This window comes from Pecten maximus, chromosome 1, assembly GCF_902652985.1.
Source record: "Pecten maximus chromosome 1, xPecMax1.1, whole genome shotgun sequence".
In the NCBI taxonomy this organism is placed as follows: Eukaryota; Metazoa; Mollusca; class Bivalvia; order Pectinida; family Pectinidae; genus Pecten; species Pecten maximus.
Window position 1 is genome coordinate 13,216,522 of NC_047015.1, and position 21,918 is coordinate 13,238,439.

The 21,918-nt window shown below is 36.6% G+C and overlaps 2 protein-coding genes across 4 annotated transcripts in view; one reads left to right on the forward strand and one right to left on the reverse strand.

Annotated features, from left to right (window-relative positions):
- The first annotated feature begins 524 nt into the window (after nt 1-524).
- LOC117325439 (geranylgeranyl pyrophosphate synthase-like) lies at nt 525-13,132 on the forward strand. 3 transcript variants are annotated; one of them, XM_033881650.1, is made up of 15 exons: nt 525-659; nt 1,635-1,696; nt 2,877-2,945; nt 3,753-3,838; nt 3,963-4,009; nt 4,184-4,300; nt 4,663-4,764; nt 5,501-5,561; nt 5,871-5,949; nt 7,357-7,459; nt 8,039-8,153; nt 9,228-10,549; nt 10,673-10,840; nt 10,902-11,891; nt 11,953-13,132. In XM_033881650.1, the coding sequence occupies exons 2-12, from the start codon at nt 1,661-1,663 to the stop codon at nt 9,316-9,318; spliced, it is 906 nt and encodes a 301-aa protein (XP_033737541.1). In that variant the 5' UTR covers nt 525-659; nt 1,635-1,660; the 3' UTR covers nt 9,319-10,549; nt 10,673-10,840; nt 10,902-11,891; nt 11,953-13,132. The 3 variants fall into 3 exon arrangements, with proteins under 3 accessions (XP_033737541.1, XP_033737558.1, XP_033737549.1); XM_033881667.1 differs by having other exon boundaries at nt 12,142-13,132; XM_033881658.1 differs by having other exon boundaries at nt 11,211-11,891.
- Nucleotides 13,133-14,398: 1,266 nt separating this feature from the next.
- The window catches only part of LOC117325483 (set1/Ash2 histone methyltransferase complex subunit ASH2-like), a 75,567-nt gene continuing 68,047 nt past the window's right edge, over nt 14,399-21,918 (reverse strand). Inside the window, exons 16-18 of the mRNA XM_033881721.1 lie at nt 18,555-18,653; nt 18,190-18,252; nt 14,399-17,768 (exon numbers count right to left, since the gene is read on the reverse strand). Of these exons, the coding sequence (XP_033737612.1) occupies nt 17,676-17,768; nt 18,190-18,252; nt 18,555-18,653 (255 nt within the window). The 3' untranslated portion in view covers nt 14,399-17,675. The remainder of the gene's footprint in view (nt 17,769-18,189; nt 18,253-18,554; nt 18,654-21,918) is intronic.

Sequence of the window (21,918 nt, forward strand, 5' to 3'; positions counted from 1 at the left end):
AGCAGCAGTCCGTTTTTTATTCTTCTACTGTTTCTCAAAAAAGGTCGATGTCAGGCCATGGGACTTGTCATTTTTAAGTTTTAGTGTAATGTACACATCCTTAAATTAATTCAAGCCTAATGTAGGTCCGCCGGCAGTGTCAGAAGACCCTGAAAAATTTCGTTGGGGATGGTGTCGCTGAGATGTCATTTCCTCTCAGCCAAGTTCCAGAGGTGGGTTCAGAGACAAAAGGTGGTCTTGCATGCCATGCGCTTACTCAGCCCAAGTTTCCTCGGGCCCTGACACTTTTGGCACCAGACATGGTGTCAGGGCCAGAGGAAACTCGGGCTAGCGCTTACTCGACCGGAAGACAGTGCAAACGCTGCAACATTAATAAAACAAATTGTATATTGATAATTTTTAATATATATACTGTACATGTAAGCTCTTAGGACAAAAATGGGAAAGGCCGGAAATACATCTACGGACGTGGGTTCCTTTGCTGGTATATTATAATTTCCATCGCTGTCTTTGTGACGCTTAAAAAATGTAAACAGTTGGCTAAGGATCACGCCCGGCATTTGTCATCCGCCTTTTTATAGACATGAATTCATAATTTTAGCTCAGAAGTAACTAAGAATTCGTTTTTGTCTTGAATCAAACACGTTTATTGCCGACCAGTAAGTACGATTATACTCCACTCAAATTATATATCACGACCCACAGATTTAATGCACTGTTTACGTGTTCACCGTGTTGTTGCTGACTGATGTCATGCTTTATTTATCCCGAAACCGAGCCCCATGTAGGAGGGTCGCGGCACCGATACACTGACTTTCGATCATATCTTATTTTTTGTATTTTTTTCCACCTAGGATTGCAAATGATTTAACTGTTTTGATAATTACAAGCACAAGGCAAGGCAAAGCAAATATTTTTATTGAAATTCTTTATCTTTGCTGTATAGGCTACTATGCATTATTATACCGTTCTCACGGTTTAGCTTCATGGGTCGCAATTTTTCACTTAAATTTACGTCTGTTTCACAGTATATTTGAATAAAAATCCACACGGTTCATTTAATAGTATTTAATGACAGCTTTCTGATACAGAATCGCATTATCTTTGACATGACACCCAAACATAATCAATTTATTCTAATTTAAAAAATCATTATGACACAGTTCATATACCCTATCTGGCCTGAAATGATATAATAAAAATAAATCAGTATTTTTGAAACGGTTCAGATTATGGGCACAGCACCACATACTGGTAAGTTATAATTTATTCCACACATCTGCAGCTTGTAGCAAGAATCTGTTCTTCATGTGCTGTTATTGCTTAAGCATTTTTAATAATGACAGAATCAAGTTGCTATGTCACCTTACTTGGCAGCCAAGAACATTGGAACATCAGAGTCAAGTGCACCTAGAGAAATTGTGAAATGAAAACACCAACGGCTTTGTAGTAACAGCTAGAGTTGACAAAAAGGTTCTTTCTAGGAAAATATACACATAATATTTTTTTCAGATATATTGTGAAGTACACCTGCACTGTTTTAATTGATAATTCCTTTATAATTAACTGCTAGCTCTGGCGATACAATTTATCAATTTCAATTTTCATGTTGAATTTTCAATATTCTGTTTCAGCCAGTTTTTCATAAATAATTACAAAGATGTCGTCCCAGTCATTTGAACAAACAACAGAGCAGGTAAGTAACACAATTTTGAAATTGTGATAATTGTATCTAGTACAGTTACTGTTAAAATCAATCAATCTGCCATTACAGTGTAACAGAATTCAGATACATATAACACTAAAAGAAGAAAGTTTCCTGTTAAGATCACTAGCTTGTATATCCTCAGCCCATTGATGTAGTACCATCAGATATCATATTGATAGAAACAAAGTATCTGATACATCAGATCGGTATATCCTCGGCCCATTGATGTAGTACCATCAGATACCATATTGATAGAAACAAAGTATCTGATACATCAGATTGGTATATCCTCGGCCCATTGATGTAGTACCATCAGATACCATATTGACAGAAACAAAGTAACTGATACATCAGATTGGTATATCCTCGGCCCATTGATGTAGTACCATCAGATACCATATTGATAGAAACGAAGTAACTGATACATCAGATTGGTATATCCTCGGCCCATTGATGTAGTACCATCAGATACCATATTGACAGAAACAAAGTATCTGATACATCAGATTGGTACATCCTTTGACTATATTGGATAATGTCAGATTATTTAACATCATTACAAAGTACATTCCACGGTCATATATGACTATAACTTCTGTGAATACTGTGAACATTGATTTACAGATGACACTTGTGTATAGACTTATTTCCAGCATCAGTTTTGCCACAAAGGTACACTCTGTCAAGGCTGCATTTACTACGCGAGGACCAGTTGCTGATTATCGTCCATGTTATAATTTTGATTGTTGGATAATATAGATGCTGTCAATTTATAAACAGGCTTTTTTGAGGAATCCCCACTTCTGACTGCTGAGCATTGTTTATGAACTACCCTCCCCATTGTGAATCATGTCATTCTGTATCATCTACAATAACGACACTAAGTCAATCACAGCTAGAATAGGAGTCATTCTGTATCATCTACAATAATGACACTTACTCAGTCAGTCACAGCTAGAATAGGAGTCATTCTGTATCATCTACAATAACAACACTAAGTCAGTCACAGCTAGAATAGGATTTCCTACCAAAGGTGACTTCTCACTACATTCTTTTGTATAGTAAAGATAATTTCTGACAGATAGTGAAACTATTGCTGAGAATCAGTCTCCCCTCACATTACTTATCAAAGTATCCATTAATCTGGTTATAATTACTCTTTTGAAAGGTGTTGTTGGAACCATACAAATACATCTGTCAAATTCCTGGTAAGAAAGTCAGGAGCAAACTAGCAGAGGTAAGTAGCCTGTATCTGATTCTATATGTAACTTGTAGTGTTCTGTCAATGTTCCCTCGATTTAGAGAATTATAACATGTTGATTCTGTGATTCAGTGTATTATAACAAGTTGTCTCCCTTGATTGAGAGTATTATAACAAGTTGTCTCCCTTAATTGAGAGTATTATAACAAGTTGTCTCCCTTGATTGAGAGTATTATAACATGTTTGTGATTCAGTGATTTATTACAAGTTGTCTCCCTTGATTGAGAGTATTATAACAAGTTGTCTCCCTTGATTGAGAGTATGATAACAAGTTGTCTCCCTTGATTGAGAGTATTATAACATGTCTCTGATTCAGTGTTTTATAACAAGTTGTCTGTCCGTTATACATTGTATTATATCAATAAGACATGTACATACTGTCTTTGATTAAAAAGACTTTTCCTTATGTTAAGAAGCTATTCCTAAACAATGTACCACAAGTTAAGGTGAATGGGATGTTTTTTTGTCATTTAGTCCAGGACCACATCAATAACATAATATTACAGTATAAAAGTCATTACTAGCCTCAAACAGGTGGACAATTAGAACATTTATGCATTGTCATTTTAAATAAAAAGTAAAAAGCCTATTATGTAATAGGCTTAACTCATCTGAGTCAAATACTGTCCAGACAATCCACTTCCAATTATAAATAACCTTGGAATATTGATTTCTCCTTGAACAATAGAGTTTAAGTTTAGGTAACTTAACTATCACAACAAACAAAGGGTGATCAGGGTACAAAGTCCTGGTGTAAAAAGTAACTTAATGCTCTATTTCTAGGCATTCAACCACTGGCTCAACATTCCATCGGAAAAACTAGCTGTTATAGGGGAGGCAACTCAGATGTTACACAACGCAAGTTTATTGTGAGTACACACATTTCCACAGTAGGTGTTTGGCGAGTAGCAAATACTGACTTATATATAAGATACAGTTATCATATACAATAGATATATTGAACTTGATGTCTTTTTATTTTGTCAATTTCAGAATAGACGATATAGAAGACAGTTCTAAACTAAGAAGAGGCATTCCAGGTAAATATTCATGTTCCGTTTTTTAAAAGATACAAGTGTAAGTATTTCTCATCTCATCATTGGTTGTTAATTTGCTATCAGGTGCCTACCTACATTTTGTAGCAGTACAGAATATATTTTTTAAAATAAGTCAGTGTTAGTGTACTGCATCATTTTATGTTTTCATTATTTCAGTTGCACACAGTATATACGGTGTACCACACACGATCAATTCTGCCAACTATGTATATTTCCTAGGACTGGAGAAGGTATTAAAGCTGGAACATCCAGAAGCCACGAAGGTCTTTACAGGTAATTATTATTATTTTTCGTTAGTTTTAGTAGTACAGGTTTTATTACCAGATAGGGTTTGGTAGTAATTGTATTGTTAACATTTATCTAGAGATAGCCAATGGTTAAAGGATTGTGGGTTACATATTTATTCTCATATGTATATTCTTTTCGATTGGTATTTTATTCCTAAAAAAAGTAATCCTTTAATATTCATGGCCTTTGTGTATTTATACAATGGTAGAAGGACTTCATTATGACTTACATGTACAACTTTGGTGTAGTCACAATAGATCCTTGTACTCCATTGTTTATAAATATGAATGACAAATTTTCTTTTGCTTATATAGAAGATCCTAACATACCTATTTCTCTGTACACAGAACAGCTGCTAGAACTCCACCGTGGTCAGGGGATGGATATCTACTGGAGGGATGCTATTATCTGTCCGACAGAGGACGAGTACAAAGCCATGGTTACCAAAAGTAGGCTGTATACAGATTTATCTCCCTTTGTCTCTATAGCATATGCTACTTTTGCCACTCTGCAGCTACCAACAATCAAGTGCTTGTTAGATTGTATTTATTGTCAATATAACACAATTTGTGTGACATATAAATAGAAAGGTTAGGGTGCCATGAATAGTTATCTGTCATCCATATTGCATTTATATTGACAATAAATACAATTTAACAAGCATTTAATTGTTAAATGTACATTAACATAGGTTAAATTCTGCCTTTCTTTAATAAATATGTCCTTAATTTTCTCCCATTTCCCAGTACAGTCAACTGAAAGAATATCATCTTTAAATCAAATAATTGCTGTGATTAACTGTTTTTTCTCAACACACAGTGAAAAACCCTTACCCTGGCAAAGATCAAAATGACATCATAATAATGCAATTGTTCTCGATCAGAATCATTTCTGTGTTTGATTCATCTGTAGTGTAGTACAAAGCATTTCTGTGATGTTGAACAAAATGGTGTAACGGTCATGTCATGTGATCTAGATTGCATCTGTAGGCTCCCAAATCCAGCCAAGATTAACATTTAGGTAATGAGAGAGTTAGGGGCTAAATATGAATATTTCTTACTGTTTTAAGAGCTGTAAAGATGTCAGCACAGGTGTTATTATGCCCTACTTCCTGACATATAACGGTAAAATCTCCTTTGAAGTAGATAGGTTGTACAATGGACTGAAAGTCATGTTGTGTTACAGAGACAGGTGGACTATTTGGACTGGCTGTGCGACTGATGCAGCTGTTTAGTGATAACAAAAGGTACAGCTCTTTGACTCTACTGAATATGTCTAACACACCCGCTGACTATAATGTATCACCATGGTAGATAAAAATATATGTGTTAGCAATCATATCTACATAGAAAATATATATTTCTAAATCACATCATTTATACCGGTAGTTGTAATTAGAGCATGGATATCCTCTAAATGGATTGATTACAATTTACTCCCAAATAGTTAGACTACTTATTTCTGTACGGGCATGTTTAATATACTACATGGTGTTTTACTATTACTTTAAGTCCATGATGTTATTTGTAGCTAAACATTTGTATCTACTTTACAGTGACCTCAAACCAGTATTAGATGCCTTGGGTCTTTATTTTCAAATCAGAGATGATTATGCCAATCTGATATCCAAGGAGGTAAGTGATACGAACCCCAATTCCTAGTCCTGTGCTGAGTAATGGAATTTCCCACTCCTAGTCCTGTGCTGAGTAATAGAATCTCCCACTCCTAGTCCTGTGCTGAGTAATAGAATCTCACAATCCTAGTCCTGTGCTGAGTAATAGAATCTCCTACTCCTAGTCCTGTGCTGAGTAAAAGAATCGCCCACTCCTAGTCCTGTGCTGAGTAATAGAATCTCATAATCCTAGTCCTGTGCTGAGTAATAGAATCTCCTACTCCTAGTCCTGTGCTGAGTAAAAGAATCGCCCACTCCTAGTCCTGTGCTGAGTAATAGAATCGCCCACTCCTAGTCCTATGCTGAGTAATAGAATCTCCCACTCCTAGTCCTGTGCTGAGTAATAGAATCTCCCACTCCTAGTCCTGTGCTGAGTAATAGAATCTCCCACTCCTAGTCCTGTGCTGAGTAATAGAATCTCCCACTCCTAGTCCTGTGCTGAGTAATAGAATCTCCCACTCCTAGTCCTGTGCTGAGTAATAGAATCTCCCACTCCTAGTCCTGTGCTGAGTAATAGAATCTCCTACTCCTAGTGTTGTGCTGAGTAATAGAATCTCTTACTCTGCTCCTAGTCCAGTGCTGAGTAATAGAATCTCCTACTCCTAGTCTTGTGCTGAGTAATAGAATCTCCCACTCCTAGTCCTGTGCTGAGTAATAGAATCTCCCACTCCTAGTCCTGTGCTGAGTAATAGAATCTCCCACTCCTAGTCCTGTGCTGAGTAATAGAATCTCCCACTCCTAGTCCTGTGCTGAGTAATAGAATCTCCTACTCCCATTTATAGTCATGACCTGGATAATATAACTCCTGGTCATGAAATTAGTAATATAATCTCCTACTCCCACTCCTAGTTGTGTGCTGAGTAATAGACTCTAATACTCCCATTTCTACATGTAGTCATGTGATCAGTAATATAATCTCCTACCCCCTTCCTAAGTTTGAATTGGGTAATAGAATCTCTTACTCTGCTCCTAGTCCAGTGCTGAGTAATAGAATCTCCTACTCCTAGTCCTGTGCTGAGTAATAGAATCTCCTACTCCTAGTCTTGTGCTGAGTAATAGAATCGCCCACTCCTAGTCCTGTGCTGAGTAATAGAATCTCCTACTCCTAGTCCTGTGCTGATTAATAGAATCTCCCACTCCTAGTCCTGTGCTGAGTAATAGAATCTCCCACTTCTAGTCCTGTGCTGAGTAATAGAATCTCCTACTCCTAGTCTTGTGCTGAGTAATAGAATCTTCTACTCCTGATTATGTGCTGAGTAATAGAATCTCCTGCATCTAGTCATGTGCTGAGACACAGAATCTCCTATTCCTTCAGAGTAACTACAAAAAGAAAGAAATAATTTTGATGTTTTCTTTGATGTGATTACAGTATGAAGCCAATAAAAGTTACTGTGAGGACCTGACGGAGGGTAAATTCTCATTTCCCATCATCCATGGCATCAGATCTAGTCCAGACAACAACCAAGTCCTTAGTATCCTTATACCAAAATAATGGCAAACACTGAAAATCTTTTTATCAAACAATAGTGGCAAGTACTAGAAATCTTTATAGCAAAAAAACAGTGAAATTCACCAGAAATGTTTACAGCAAACAACAATGATGGCTATATAGCACTAGAAAGCTTTATAGCAAACTGCAACGGTGGAATATAGTAGAAATCCTTGTATCAAACTACCAGTACAACAGTGAAAAACACTAGAAATCCTTAAAGCAAATAACAATGGTGGCTAACTAGAATCCTTTTGTCAAACAACAACAGTGGCTATATAACACCAGAAATCCTTACAGCAAACAAACAACGAAGCAAAACACGAGAAATCCTTAAAGCTTACAACAATACATGTAACTAACACTAAAAATTGCACATGTGTCACCTTTATTAATCTGCTGATAAGGATGCTTATAAAATGACATTGCTTTAGTAAATGTACCATATTGTAGTATTTGTAGTTTGATGTTTGTTTATTAGTGAGATGTATAAAGTGTACTTGTTTTATCGGATGGGTATTTTACTAAACTGAACAAAGGTTTTTTCCTTGACGACCATAAGGCATATTACGACAGAAAACAACTGATAATGACGTGAAAAAATACTGCGTGGAAGTTCTAGAAAAGTTGGGATCTTTTGTTTACACCAGAAAGACCCTTGAAGAACTGGAAGAAAGGTAAATGAACTACATGATGTTGGAGCACCACCTTTGTGTACAGAAGCTTACTTAGGTTTACAGTTCTAGGGTAGCAGGGGAATTAGTTTGATTACAGCTCTAGGATAGCAGGGGAATTAGTTTGGTTTACAGTTCTAGGGTAGCAGGGGAATTAGTTTGTTTTACAGCTCTAGGATAGCAGGGGAATTAGTTTGGTTTACAGTTCTAGGGTAGCAGGGGAATAAGTTTGTTTTACAGTTCTATGATAGCAGGGGAATTAGTTTGTTTTACAGTTCTAGGATAGCAGGGGAATAAGTTTGTTTTACAGTTCTAGGATAGCAGGGGAATAAGTTTGTTTGATTACAGTTCTAGGGTAGCAGGGGAGTTAGTTTGATTTACAGTTCTAGGATAGCAGGGGAATAAGTTTGTTTTACAGCTCTAGGATAGCAGGGGAATTAGTTTGTTTTACAGCTCTAGGGTAGCAGGGGAATTAGTTTGTTTTACAGCTCTAGGGTAGCAGGGGAATTAGTTAGGTTTACAGTTCTAGGGTAGCAGGGGAATTAGTTTGTTTTACAGTTCTAGGGTAGCAGGGGAATTAGTTTGGTTTACAGTTCTAGGATAGCAGGGGAATTAGTTTGGTTTACAGTTCTAGGGTAGCAGGGGAATTAGTTTGGTTTACAGTTCTAGGATAGCAGGGGAATTAGTTTGGTTTACAGTTCTAGGGTAGCAGGGGAATTAGTTTGATTACAGTTCTAGGATAGCAGGGGAATTAGTTTGATTACAGCTCTAGGATAGCAGGGGAATTAGTTTGTTTTACAGCTCTGGGAAGTGGGGGTGGGGGTATTAGTTTGGTTTACAGTTCTAGGGTAGTGGGGGTGGGGGTATAAGTTTGGTTTACAGTTCTAGGGTAGTGGGGGTGGGGGCAGTAGTTTGGTTTACAGTTCTAGGGTAGTGGGGGTGGGGGTATTAGTTTGGTTTAGTTCTACTTATATTTTTGAAATAAGTGTGTTATATTCAGACTAAAATTGAAACTATTTGTGATTTGATTAATGTACTTGTTTAGGAAAACCTAAATATAGGTTGTGTATATTTCAGACTACTGAATCTGATAGAGGAGCAAGGAGGAAATCCAATTCTTGTCAGCCTTATAAGTGAACTGAGGAAGGTGTACAGAAATGGACAATGAGTAAACTTTGAACATAATGGACTTGTGCAATCTCAGTGTATCTGTAATGTGTTGTCAGAAGCCAAAAGTGCGTCTACTAACTGATCTTTTACAACGGGCTTTAGTGAAATTGTCTCTTTTTTTTGGTTCAATATTTTGTTTTTAAAACAGAGGTTGAGGTCTCACTTCATCAAAGATTAGTAAAGCAAACATTTTTTACCCCAGTTTAGAGTTACTTCCCTTGATAAGGTATCGCGTTTTTATAAGGAAAGATGGTGCCTTCTATATCTGTGCATTATATTTTTTTTCTTTATGCACTGTGCATTTAAATTTCAATCAACTGTGTTATTATATTAAATACATCGGAAATTGTTTTTACACACATAAATGTGTAAATATACCTTCAAAATGACAAAAATTGGTTAAATATATCTTGATAATGACAAATATATTTAATAATAGGGACAATGGTAATGTTTTAACTTTTGATTGCCAATATCAGTACAGTAATGAAAGGTATTATAACATCACTAGATCTGTTTGTCTTTAACAAGTCTGCCCCATTGTCCAAACCGTTAAGACTACACGAAATGAAAGCTGTTGGCTGTAATAGGATTATAAACTAGTTAACAGGGTTTGGGATTATAAATTGATGGTTGGCAAAATCTTAGATTCTTCATTTGATGAACAATAATTTTTGTTGTCTCTATTAAATGCTTGGCTTACAGAGTAGTCTTCCTCTAAACATCTATTATTACAGTGGTTATAAGAAGGGCCTTGCGTTAGTGGATTACGACGATGAATTGACTTTGTGTACTGGTGCACCTCAGCATTTATGTGTAGTGGAACAAATATTTATTATTGATCTCAGTGCTGTTAGAATGCTCAGTTTGTTGTAATTCAGTCTTCTTTACAAAGTTGATCATTTATAAACATGACAAGTTACAAATAGGTATGGTAATACTAAATCTGTATGTATGACATAGGTAATCACATTGTAGGAGGTATACCTGTGTATGGTATTACTAAATCTGTATGTATGACATAGGTAATCACACTGTAGGAGGTATACCTGTGTATGGTATTACTAAATCTGTATGTATGATATAGGTAATCACATTGTAGGAGGTATACCTGTGTATGGTAATACTAAATCTGTATGTATGACAGGTAATCACATTGTAGAGGTATACTTGTTATGTATGGTAATACTTAATCTGTATGTATGATATAGGTAATCACATAGTAGGAGGTATACCTGTGTATGGTAATACTAAATCTGTATGTATGATATAAGTAATCACATTGTAGGAGATATACCTGTGTATGGTAATACTAAATCTGTATGTATGATATAGGTAATCACATTGTAGAGGTATACTTGTGTATGGTAATACTAAATCTGTATGTATGATATAGGTAATCACATTGCAGGAGGTATACTTGTGTATGGTAATACTAAATCTGTATGTATGATATAGATAATCACATTGTAGGAGGTATACCTGTGTATGGTAATACTAAATCTGTATGTATGATATAGGTAATCATATTGAAGAGGTATACTTGTGTATGGTAATACTAAATCTGTATGTATGATATAGGTAATCACATTGTAGGAGGTATACCTGTGTATGGTAATACTAAATCTGTATGTATGATATAGGTAATCGCATTGAAGGAGGTATACTTGTGTATGGTAATACTTAATCTGTATGTATGATACAGGTAATCATATTGAAGAGGTATACTTGTGTATGGTAATACTAAATCTGTATGTATGATATAGGTAATCACATTGTAGGAGGTATACTTGTGTATGGTAATACTAAATCTGTATGTATGATATAGGTAATCACATAGTAGGAGGTATACCTGTGTATGGTATTACTAAATCTGTATGTATGATATAGGTAATCACACTGTAGGAGGTATACCTGTGTATGGTAATACTAAATCTGTATGTATGACATAAGTAATCACATTGTAGGAGGTATACCTGTGTATGGTAATACTAAATCTGTATGTATGATATAGGTAATCACATTGTAGGAGGTATACCTGTGTATGGTAATACTTAATCTGTATGTATGATATAGGTAATCACATAGTAGGAGGTATACCTGTGTATGGTAATACTAAATCTGTATGTATGACATAAGTAATCACACTGTAGGAGGTATACCTGTGTATGGTAATACTAAATCTGTATGTATGACATAGGTAATCACATTGTAGGAGGTATACCTGTGTATGGTAATACTAAATCTGTATGTATGATATAGGTAATCACATTGTAGAGGTATACTTGTGTATGGTAATACTAAATCTGTATGTATGATATAGGTAATCACATTGTAGGAGGTATACCTGTGTATGGTAATACTTAATCTGTATGTATGATATAGGTAATCACATTGTAGGAGGTATACTTGTGTATGGTAATACTAAATCTGTATGTATGACATAAGTAATCACATTGTAGGAGGTATACCTGTGTATGGTAATACTAAATCTGTATGTATGATATAGGTAATCACATTGTAGGAGGTATACTTGTGTATGGTAATACTAAATCTGTATGTATGATATAGGTAATCATATTGAAGAGGTATACTTGTGTATGGTAATACTAAATCTGTATGTATGACATAGGTAATCACATTGTAGGAGGTATACTTGTGTATGGTAATACTAAATCTGTATGTATAACATAGATAATCACATTGTTGGAGGTATACTTGATATGTATGGTAATACTAAATCTGTATGTATGATATAAGTAATCACATTGTAGGAGATAAACTTGTGTATGGTAATACTAAATCTGTATGTATGATATAGATAATCACATTGTAGGAGATATACTTGTGTATGGTAATACTAAATCTGTATGTATGATATAGGTAATCACATTGTAGGAGGTATACCTGTGTATGGTAATACTTAATCTGTATGTATGATATAGGTAATCACATTGTAGGAGGTATACTTGTGTATGGTAATACTAAATCTGTATGTATGACATAAGTAATCACATTGTAGGAGGTATACCTGTGTATGGTAATACTAAATCTGTATGTATGATATAGGTAATCACATTGTAGGAGGTATACTTGTGTATGGTAATACTAAATCTGTATGTATGACATAGGTAATCACATTGTAGGAGGTATACCTGTGTATGGTAATACTAAATCTGTATGTATGACATAGGTAATCACATTGTAGGAGGTATACTTGTGTATGGTAATACTAAATCTGTATGTATAACATAGATAATCACATTGTTGGAGGTATACTTGATATGTATGGTAATACTAAATCTGTATGTATGATATAAGTAATCACATTGTAGGAGATAAACTTGTGTATGGTAATACTAAATCTGTATGTATGATATAGATAATCACATTGTAGGAGATATACTTGTGTATGGTAATACTAAATCTGTATGTATGACATAGGTAATCAGGTGATATACTTGTTTTGTATCTGTTTTATGACTGTATACAGTAGATCGACAGGTAAGACAATAGCTGGCAGTGTAGACACAAAATCAGTTAATACACACCTGTTGTACAAAGCAGTAATTATCTTTTGTCCATCGTGAAAGATTCTTTGATGCTCAAGATGTTTAAAATGTCTATTGCAAAATACCAGTTTTACTCTTGCCTGCCTTCTGTCTGGTGAATTACTGTGCTTGAGAGAACTCGAGAATGTTTATGGTGTGATTTACAGAGAGATTGATTGTGAACGTAGTCTCCCTACCAATACGCCTCAAAATCACTCTACATAAGTTATACAATACCAAATAAAATCAGGATATTTTAAAGTGTTTGGTTTTTCAGTACTTGGAGAATATGAATGGGATAATCATCGAATATTAATTTTATCAAAGAATATGAACATTCTTACTAAGTTTAGTGTATATGTCTCGCACAACTAACTCTGCTACTGTTCCACTGGAACCAAGTCCCCAAAAAACATGTTTTTTAGATTTGTAGCTATTTACCTAAGTAATGAACATATGAAATAGTAAGGTCTTTAGATTTGAAAATCAAGAATATACACTCCTACTAAAAATAGAATGACGTAGCATTACAGGTGCAGATAAGCGGGTATTTGGGTCTCCCCATCCACTTGTGTGCTCTAATATGCCATTAAACTTATCCAATAACCGTGGGTCAAGTAGTAGAAACTTTAATTTTAAATAATTTTCACATCATTGAACTTCAAATGAGCGATTCTGCGGAATAGAGTCACTTGTAATAACGTAAAAAATATTTAGTTGTGGGAGACCTATAGAGGGGTACAAGGGTTGATTGATATATTGTGAGCCTCATATTGAAGGAGGTACTCAAGGATGTTCTTTTTAAGTCCTACTATTCCCTGACTATATAGGGCAGTGTGCCCAAGGACTAGGGTCTCATTTGGTTAGTTAATATCGAAGACGTAGCACTCCAAAGTATACAAGACAAGAAGCTTTTGCAAAATGGACAAAATCGGTTAGGGTTCGGGTTAGGGTGAAAGAGTCTGTCATTACCATGGCTGCCATTCACAATTGTGGCTTTAAATTGATTGAGCATCCACCTTATTCACCTAATTTTGTTCCATCAGACTTTCATCCATTTCAAAACTGAGAATTGCTATTTCAGGCACCCTAACCCTAACATGTAGTGGATGACTTTCTTAACAGCCAAGAAAAGGAGTTCTATAAAAGTGGCATTGAGGCCCTTAAACATTGCTGCCAAAAGTGTATAGATACTGAATGGGATTATGTTGAAAAATAATACAATATGTCCGGCAAAATTGAAATCCTTCAATACGAGACTCACAACTTATCAATCAGCCCTGGTATGAAGGAAGTTGTGTTTAGATTTTGCTGGAGTTGCTTCCCTTAATCCTCCACTCAAGAAAGCTTGTTTTGCTGGGAATCTCCAACACAATCATGATTTATTGATGTATATGGTTAGTTTTATCTTTAAACCCTTAAAATTTCTCCTCCAGAAATTCTTTTAATGATTAAAATTTAATTAGATCTATTTAAGAAAAGGCCATGTTATGTTTTGTCTTTGGTATAAGTATTGAAGAACAGGAACAAGGTTTTATACACATATTTATTCACTGAGAAGAATGTTATACATATTATCAATGTAATTACAGCTGTCGCTGTCTAATACATCAGATGTTTGTACCACAATAATGTAACTACAGCTGTCACTGTCCTTACATCAGATGTTTGTACCACAATAATGTAATTACAGCTGTCACTGTCCTTACATCAGATGTTTGTACCACAATAATGTAACTACAGTTGTCACTGTCTAATACATCAGATGTTTGTACCACAATAATGTAATTACAGTTGTTACTGTCCAATACATCAGATGTTTGTACCACAATAATGTAATTACAGCTGTTACTGTCCAATACATCAGATGTTTGTACCACAATAATGTAATTACAGCTGTCACTGTCCTTACATCAGATGTTTGTACCACAATAATGTAATTACAGCTGTTACTGTCCTTACATCAGATTTTTGTACCACAATAATGTAACTACAGTTGTCACTGTCTAATACATCAGATGTTTGTACCACAATAATGTAACTACAGCTGTCACTGTCCTTACATCAGATGTTTGTACCACAATAATGTAACTACAGCTGTCGCTGTCCAATACATCAGATGTTTGTACCACAATAATGTAATTACAGCTGTCACTGTCCAATACATCAGATGTTTGTACCACAATAATGTAACTACAGTTGTCACTGTCTAATACATCAGATTTTTGTACCACAATAATGTAATTACAGCTGTCGCTGTCCAATACATCAGATGTTTGTACCACAATGATGTAATTACAGCTGTTACTGTCCAATACGTCAGATGTTTGTACCACAATAATGTAACTACAGCTGTCACTGTCCAATACATCAGATGTTTGTACCACAATAATGTAACTACAGTTGTCACTGTCCTTACATCAGATGTTTGTACCACAATAATGTAATTACAGCTGTCGCTGTCCAATACATCAGATGTTTGTACCACAATAATGTAATTACAGCTGTCACTGTCCAATACATCAGATGTTTGTACCACAATAATGTAATTACAGCTGTCACTGTCCTTACATCAGATGTTTGTACCACAATAATGTAATTACAGCTGTCGCTGTCCAATACATCAGATGTTTGTACAACAATAATGTAATTACAGCTGTCACTGTCCAATACATCAGATGTTTGTACCACAATAATGTAATTACAGCTGTTACTGTCTAATACATCAGATGTTTGTACCACAATAATGTAACTACAGCTGTTACTGTCCTTACATCAGATGTTTGTACCACAATAATGTAACTACAGCTGTCACTGTCCAATACATCAGATGTTTGTACCCCAATAATGTAACTACAGCTGTCACTGTCCTTACATCAGATGTTTGTACCACAATAATGTAACTACAGCTGTCGCTGTCCAATACATCAGATGTTTGTACCACAATAATGTAACTACAGCTGTTACTGTCCAATACATCAGATGTTTGTACCACAATAATGTAATTACAGCTGTTACTGTCCAATACATCAGATGTTTGTACCACAATAATGTAATTACAGCTGTCACTGTCCTTACATCAGATGTTTGTACCACAATAATGTAACTACAGCTGTCACTGTCCTTACATCAGATGTTTGTACCACAATAATGTAATTACAGCTGTTACTGTCTAATACATCAGATGTTTGTACCACAATAATGTAACTACAGCTGTTACTGTCCTTACATCAGATGTTTGTACCACAATAATGTAATTACAGCTGTCACTGTCCAATACATCAGATGTTTGTACCACAATAATGTAACTACAGCTGTCACTGTCCTTACATCAGATGTTTGTACCACAATAATGTAATTACAGCTGTTACTGTCCAATACATCAGATGTTTGTACCACAATAATGTAATTACAGCTGTTACTGTCCAATACATCAGATGTTTGTACCACAATAATGTAATTACAGCTGTCACTGTCCAATACATCAGATGTTTGTACCACAATAATGTAACTACAGCTGTTACTGTCCTTACATCAGATGTTTGTACCACAATAATGTAACTACAGTTGTCACTGTCTAATACATCAGATGTTTGTACCACAATAATGTAATTACAGCTGTCGCTGTCCAATACATCAGATGTTTGTACCACAATAATGTAACTACAGCTGTTACTTTCCTTACATCAGATGTTTGTACCACAATAATGTAACTACAGCTGTCGCTGTCCAATACATCAGATGTTTGTACCACAATAATATAACTACAGTTGTCACTGTCCAATACATCAGATGTTTGTACCACAATGATGTAATTACAGCTGTCACTGTCCTTACATCAGATGTTTGTACCACAATAATGTAACTACAGCTGTCGCTGTCTAATACATCAGATGTTTGTACCACAATAATGTAATTACAGCTGTCGCTGTCCAATACATCAGATGTTTGTACCACAATAATGTAATTACAGCTGTTACTTTCCTTACATCAGATGTTTGTACCACAATAATGTAACTACAGCTGTCGCTGTCCAATACATCAGATGTTTGTACCACAATAATGTAACTACAGCTGTCACTGTCCTTACATCAAAAGGCCAAATAGAAACAAGCACAGGGCATGAACTCAGTATATAGTAGAGCATAGCGTTCATTTTCAGTACACATCAATTTATGATTCCTGAACAGTTACAAAATTTGGTAATTGTATGGGTTGAATATATGCACTAATAATCATGTTGGTGGACAAACCGATGGTCCCCTCCAGTAGTACCGACCGATGGTCAGTCCAGTAGTACCAACCGACGGTCCCCTCCAGTAGTACCAACTGACGGTCCCCTCCAGTAGTACCAACAGATGGTCAGTCCAGTAGTACCAACCGATGGTCAGTTCAGTAGTACCAACCGATGGACCCCTCCTGTCATACCAACCGATGGTCCCCTCCAGTAGTACCGACCGATGGTCCACTCCAGTAGTACCGACCGATGGTCCCCTCCAGTAGTACCAACCGATGGTCCCCTCCAGTAGTGCCGACCGATGGTCCTCTCCAGTAGTACCAACCGATGGTCCCCTCCAGTAGTACCGACCGATGGTCCCCTCCAGTAGTACCAACTGATGTTCAGGTCATAGTTCAGAGTGTATTGACTGATCCATGTTAAATCCACCATTATATCCAACTGTTCAGTCAGTGTTGATTGACTTGTCTGTAAATTGAAGTCCACTGTTTTGTTCCATGGTCTCATCTGCTGCATAGCAGCTGTGCTATTAGTTGAAATTCTCAATTCAATTTTTCTCTATGTTCCTCAGAACTCCGGCAGTTTGCCTTCATTTTCCACGTGGTACAGAATGTCAGCTAGAGCATATTCAATCATAGTCTGTGAAGCAGCGTCTGACATCTGAAATTCAAATTCATCAAGACTACATGAAGTTTACAGCATAAACATCAGTCGTTTAAAGTTTCATGTTGACAAAGGAAACTTGTTTGACATGAAATTGTTTTCTATACATGTGATTGTATCATTGGTAACGTGAATTAAGTTTCTGCTTCATTAACATGATGTGATCAGCATCAGCACGACTCATGTCGCCAATCAAATAATCTGATGTGGTAACAGATGACAATGTCTTGATTCTGTCCTAACAAAACATCACACAAAGTTATGAAAGCAGGAATTTGAGTGTTTCAAAGGACAACCCCGACTGATGTTGATAATGCTGTTTGGATGGAATTTTACTCTCGTAATGTTAAACAATTTGTGAACAATATGTTACAGGTATGTAACCATACAATAAATAAGATTTTGTACAAATATTTACCGGCTTGAAACCCTTCAGGCCCTGTGGAGCGTGCTTAAAATCTGGTCCAAAGTTCACCGTTACCTAGAAACAATAAAAAAAAAAAAAATTCCTCACAAATCAACTTCTAATTCACCATTTGTTATGTACTTGATATAGTTGTAGAATTGTTACATACTCTTTACACAACACAGTTTTATGTATCATAATTGTATTCGTTAATTCCATATTAAATTGGCACTATATATTGTATATTAAAGAATGGCAGACCATGCACATCCAACAACAGTTCGTGATTCTCACACGAGCTAAAAACAACAGGACCCGTCTTAGTTTTCTACATGGTTTAAATGTTTCTAGTTTTACATGTCCCAATAAAACTTTACCTTAGCATTTTTATACAGCGAGATACAAGGGTAGTACCAGCCCTCGTACACATCCTCAAAGGCAATCCCTTGGGAAACACCGTTCTTGTACATGATCATCTGAAACACCGCAATAACAAGCTCCATATAAAAAGTATCAATTGTTAAACTGAAAACATTTCATTTTCTTTCATTTTAATTGATATCTCTAAAAATACATATTGGATCCTTATTATAGACAATATTATTTCTGTCAGTCATGGATGAAATCACCAACTAGGTTCTAGGAACATTGTATCAGTATTTTAAATCTTAGAAGTTTCATTCAAAATTGAAGCACAATGTACGGTAGCAGATGGATGACAGTACTTTTCATAAACTTGAAAAAAGGTTTGTTTTCCAACAGGTATGTTAGTATATTGAGAATAAACCTCAGAGAATACTCAATACCAACACCACACCTTCCTGTTAAATATATATCACAGTTAACGCGATCCTCAACACCACACCTTCCTGTTATATATATATATATAATACTGTTAACGAGATCCTCAACACCACACCTTCCTGTTATATATATATATCACTGTTAACGAGATCCTCAACACCACACCTTCCTGTTATATATATATAACACTGTTAACGAGATCCTCAACACCACACCTTCCTGTTATATATATATATAATACTGTTAACGAGATCCTCAACACCACACCTTCCTGTTATATATATATAACACTGTTAACGAGATCCTCAACACCACACCTTCCTGTTATATATATATAACACTGTTAACGAGATCCTCAACACCACACCGTCCTGTTATATATATATCACTGTTAACAAGATCCTCAACACCACACCTTCCTGTTAAATATATATATCACTGTTAACAAGATCCTCAACACCACACCTTCCTGTTAAATATATATCACTATTAACGAGATCCTCAACACCACACCTTCCTGTTATATATATATAACACTGTTAACGAGATCCTCAACACCACACCTTCCTGTTAAATATATATCACTGTTAACGAGATCCTCAACACCACACCTTCCTGTTAAATATATATCAGTTAACGAGATCCTCAACACCACACCTTCCTGTTATATATATAACACTGTTAACGAGATCCTCAACACCACACCGTCCTGTTATATATATATATATATCACTGTTAACGAGATCCTCAACACCACACCTTCCTGTTATATATATATTACTGTTAACGAGATCCTCAACACCACACCTTCCTGTTAAATATATAACACTGTTAACGAGATCCTCAACACCACACCTTCCTGTTATATATATATATATAATACTGTTAACGAGATACCCAACACCACACCTTCCTGTTATATATATATAACACTGTTAACGAGCTCCTCAACACCACACCTTCCTGTTAAATATATATATAATACTGTTAACGAGATCCTCAACACCACACCTTCCTGTTAAATATATAACACTGTTAACGAGATCCTCAACACCACACCTTCCTGTTATATATATATAACACTGTTAACGAGATCCTCAACACCACACCTTCCTGATATATGACACTGTTAACGAGACAGCAATAACAGATGTAAACTATTGTATTAGAGTATTATCAAGTTAATTGATTTATTGTACATTTTTTATTACTCATAAGCAGATTAAATGTCATGCAATGTAATTAGTTATCTGGGCGTATGTACACATGGCTGTCCTTGTAGTGAAGCTCATATGACTCAGATACCATATCTTACCTGCCTTGGGCAGTTTTACCATTTTCCCATCAATAGTCTAATTCTGTTTAGAAATCTTAGGACTATTCCCTTCTTGAAAAACCATATTTAACCTAACTCCTGACTCATCAAAAATTTCTGCGACACTCTTAATTACATTATTTACCATGTGTTAACCTGTGTTGGCCATGGTGTTTACCTGTGTTGGCCATGTGTTTTACCTGCATTGGCAATATGTTTACCTGTGTTGGTCATGTGTTTACCTGAATTGGTCATGTGTTTACCTGTCTTTGCCATGGTGTTTACCTGTGTTGGTCATGTGTTTAAATGTACCTGTGTTGGTCATGTGCTTACCTGCCCTCCCCATGTGTTTACCTGCCCTCCCTATGTTATTACCTGCCCTCCCCATGTGTTTTACCTGCCCTCCCTGTGTTATTACCTGCCCTCCTCATGTGTTTTACCTGTCCTTCCTGTGTTATTACCTGCCCTCCCCATGTGTTTACCTGCCCTACCTGTGTTATTACATGTACCTGCCCACTCTGTGTATTTACCTGCCCATCCTGTGTTATTACCTGCCCTCCCCATGTGTTTTACCTGCCCACCCTCTGTTATTACCTGCCCTCCTGTGTTTACCTGTCCTCCCTGTGTTATTACCTGTCCTCCCTGTGTTATTACCTGCCCTCCCTGTGTTATCCCCCCCCCCCCCCCCATGTGTTTTACCTGCCCACCCTGTGTTATTACCTGCTCACCCTGTGTATTTACCCATGTTATTACCTGCCCTCCCAATGTGTTTACCTGCCCCCCCCCCCCCCCCCCCCCATGTGTATTTACCTGCCCACCCTGTGTTATTACTTGTCCTCCCCATGTGTTTACCTGTCCCCCCCCCCCCATGTGTATTTACCTGCCCACCCTGTGTTATTACCTGTCCACCCTGTGTTATTACCTGTCCCCCCTGTGTTATTACCTGTCCTCCCCATGTGTTTACCTGTCCTCCCTGTGTTATTTCCTGCCTTCTCCATGTGTTTACCTGTCCCCCCTGTGTTATTACCTGTCCTCCCTGTGTTATTTCCTGCCTTCTCCATGTGTTTACCTGCCCTCCCTGTGTATTTACCTGTCCTGCCTGTGTTATTACTTGTCCTCCCTGTGTTATTACCTGTCCTCCCTGTGTTATTACCTGTCCCCCCTGTGTTATTACCTGTCCTCCCTGTGTTATTTCCTGCCTTCTCCATGTGTTTACCTGCCCTCCCTGTGTATTTACCTGTCCTGCCCGTGTTATTACTTGTCCTCCCCATGTGTTTACCTGTCCTCCCTGTGTTATTTCCTGCCTTCTCCATGTGTTTACCTGTCCTCCCTGTGTTATTACCTGTCCTCCCTGTGCTATTTCCTGCCTTCTCCATGTGTTTACCTGCCCTCCCTGTGTATTTACCTGTCCTGCCCGTGTTATTACCTGCCCTCCCCATGTGTTTATTTGTCCTCCCTGCCCACCCTGTGTTATTACCTGTCCTCCCTGTGTTATTACCTGCCCTCCCCATGTGTTTATCTGCCCTCCCCATATGTTATAACCTACCCTCCCCATATGTTATAACCTACCCTCCCCATATGTTTATAACCTGCCCTCCCCATATGTTATAACCTACCCTCCC

Coding starts and splice junctions, on each gene's coding strand:
- LOC117325439 (XM_033881650.1), top strand. CDS start 1,661: ATGTCGTCCCAGTCATTTGAACAAACAACAGAGCAG. Junction 1,697..2,876: donor TTGAACAAACAACAGAGCAG/GTAAGTAACACA, acceptor CTCTTTTGAAAG/GTGTTGTTGGAACCATACAA. Junction 2,946..3,752: donor TCAGGAGCAAACTAGCAGAG/GTAAGTAGCCTG, acceptor CTCTATTTCTAG/GCATTCAACCACTGGCTCAA.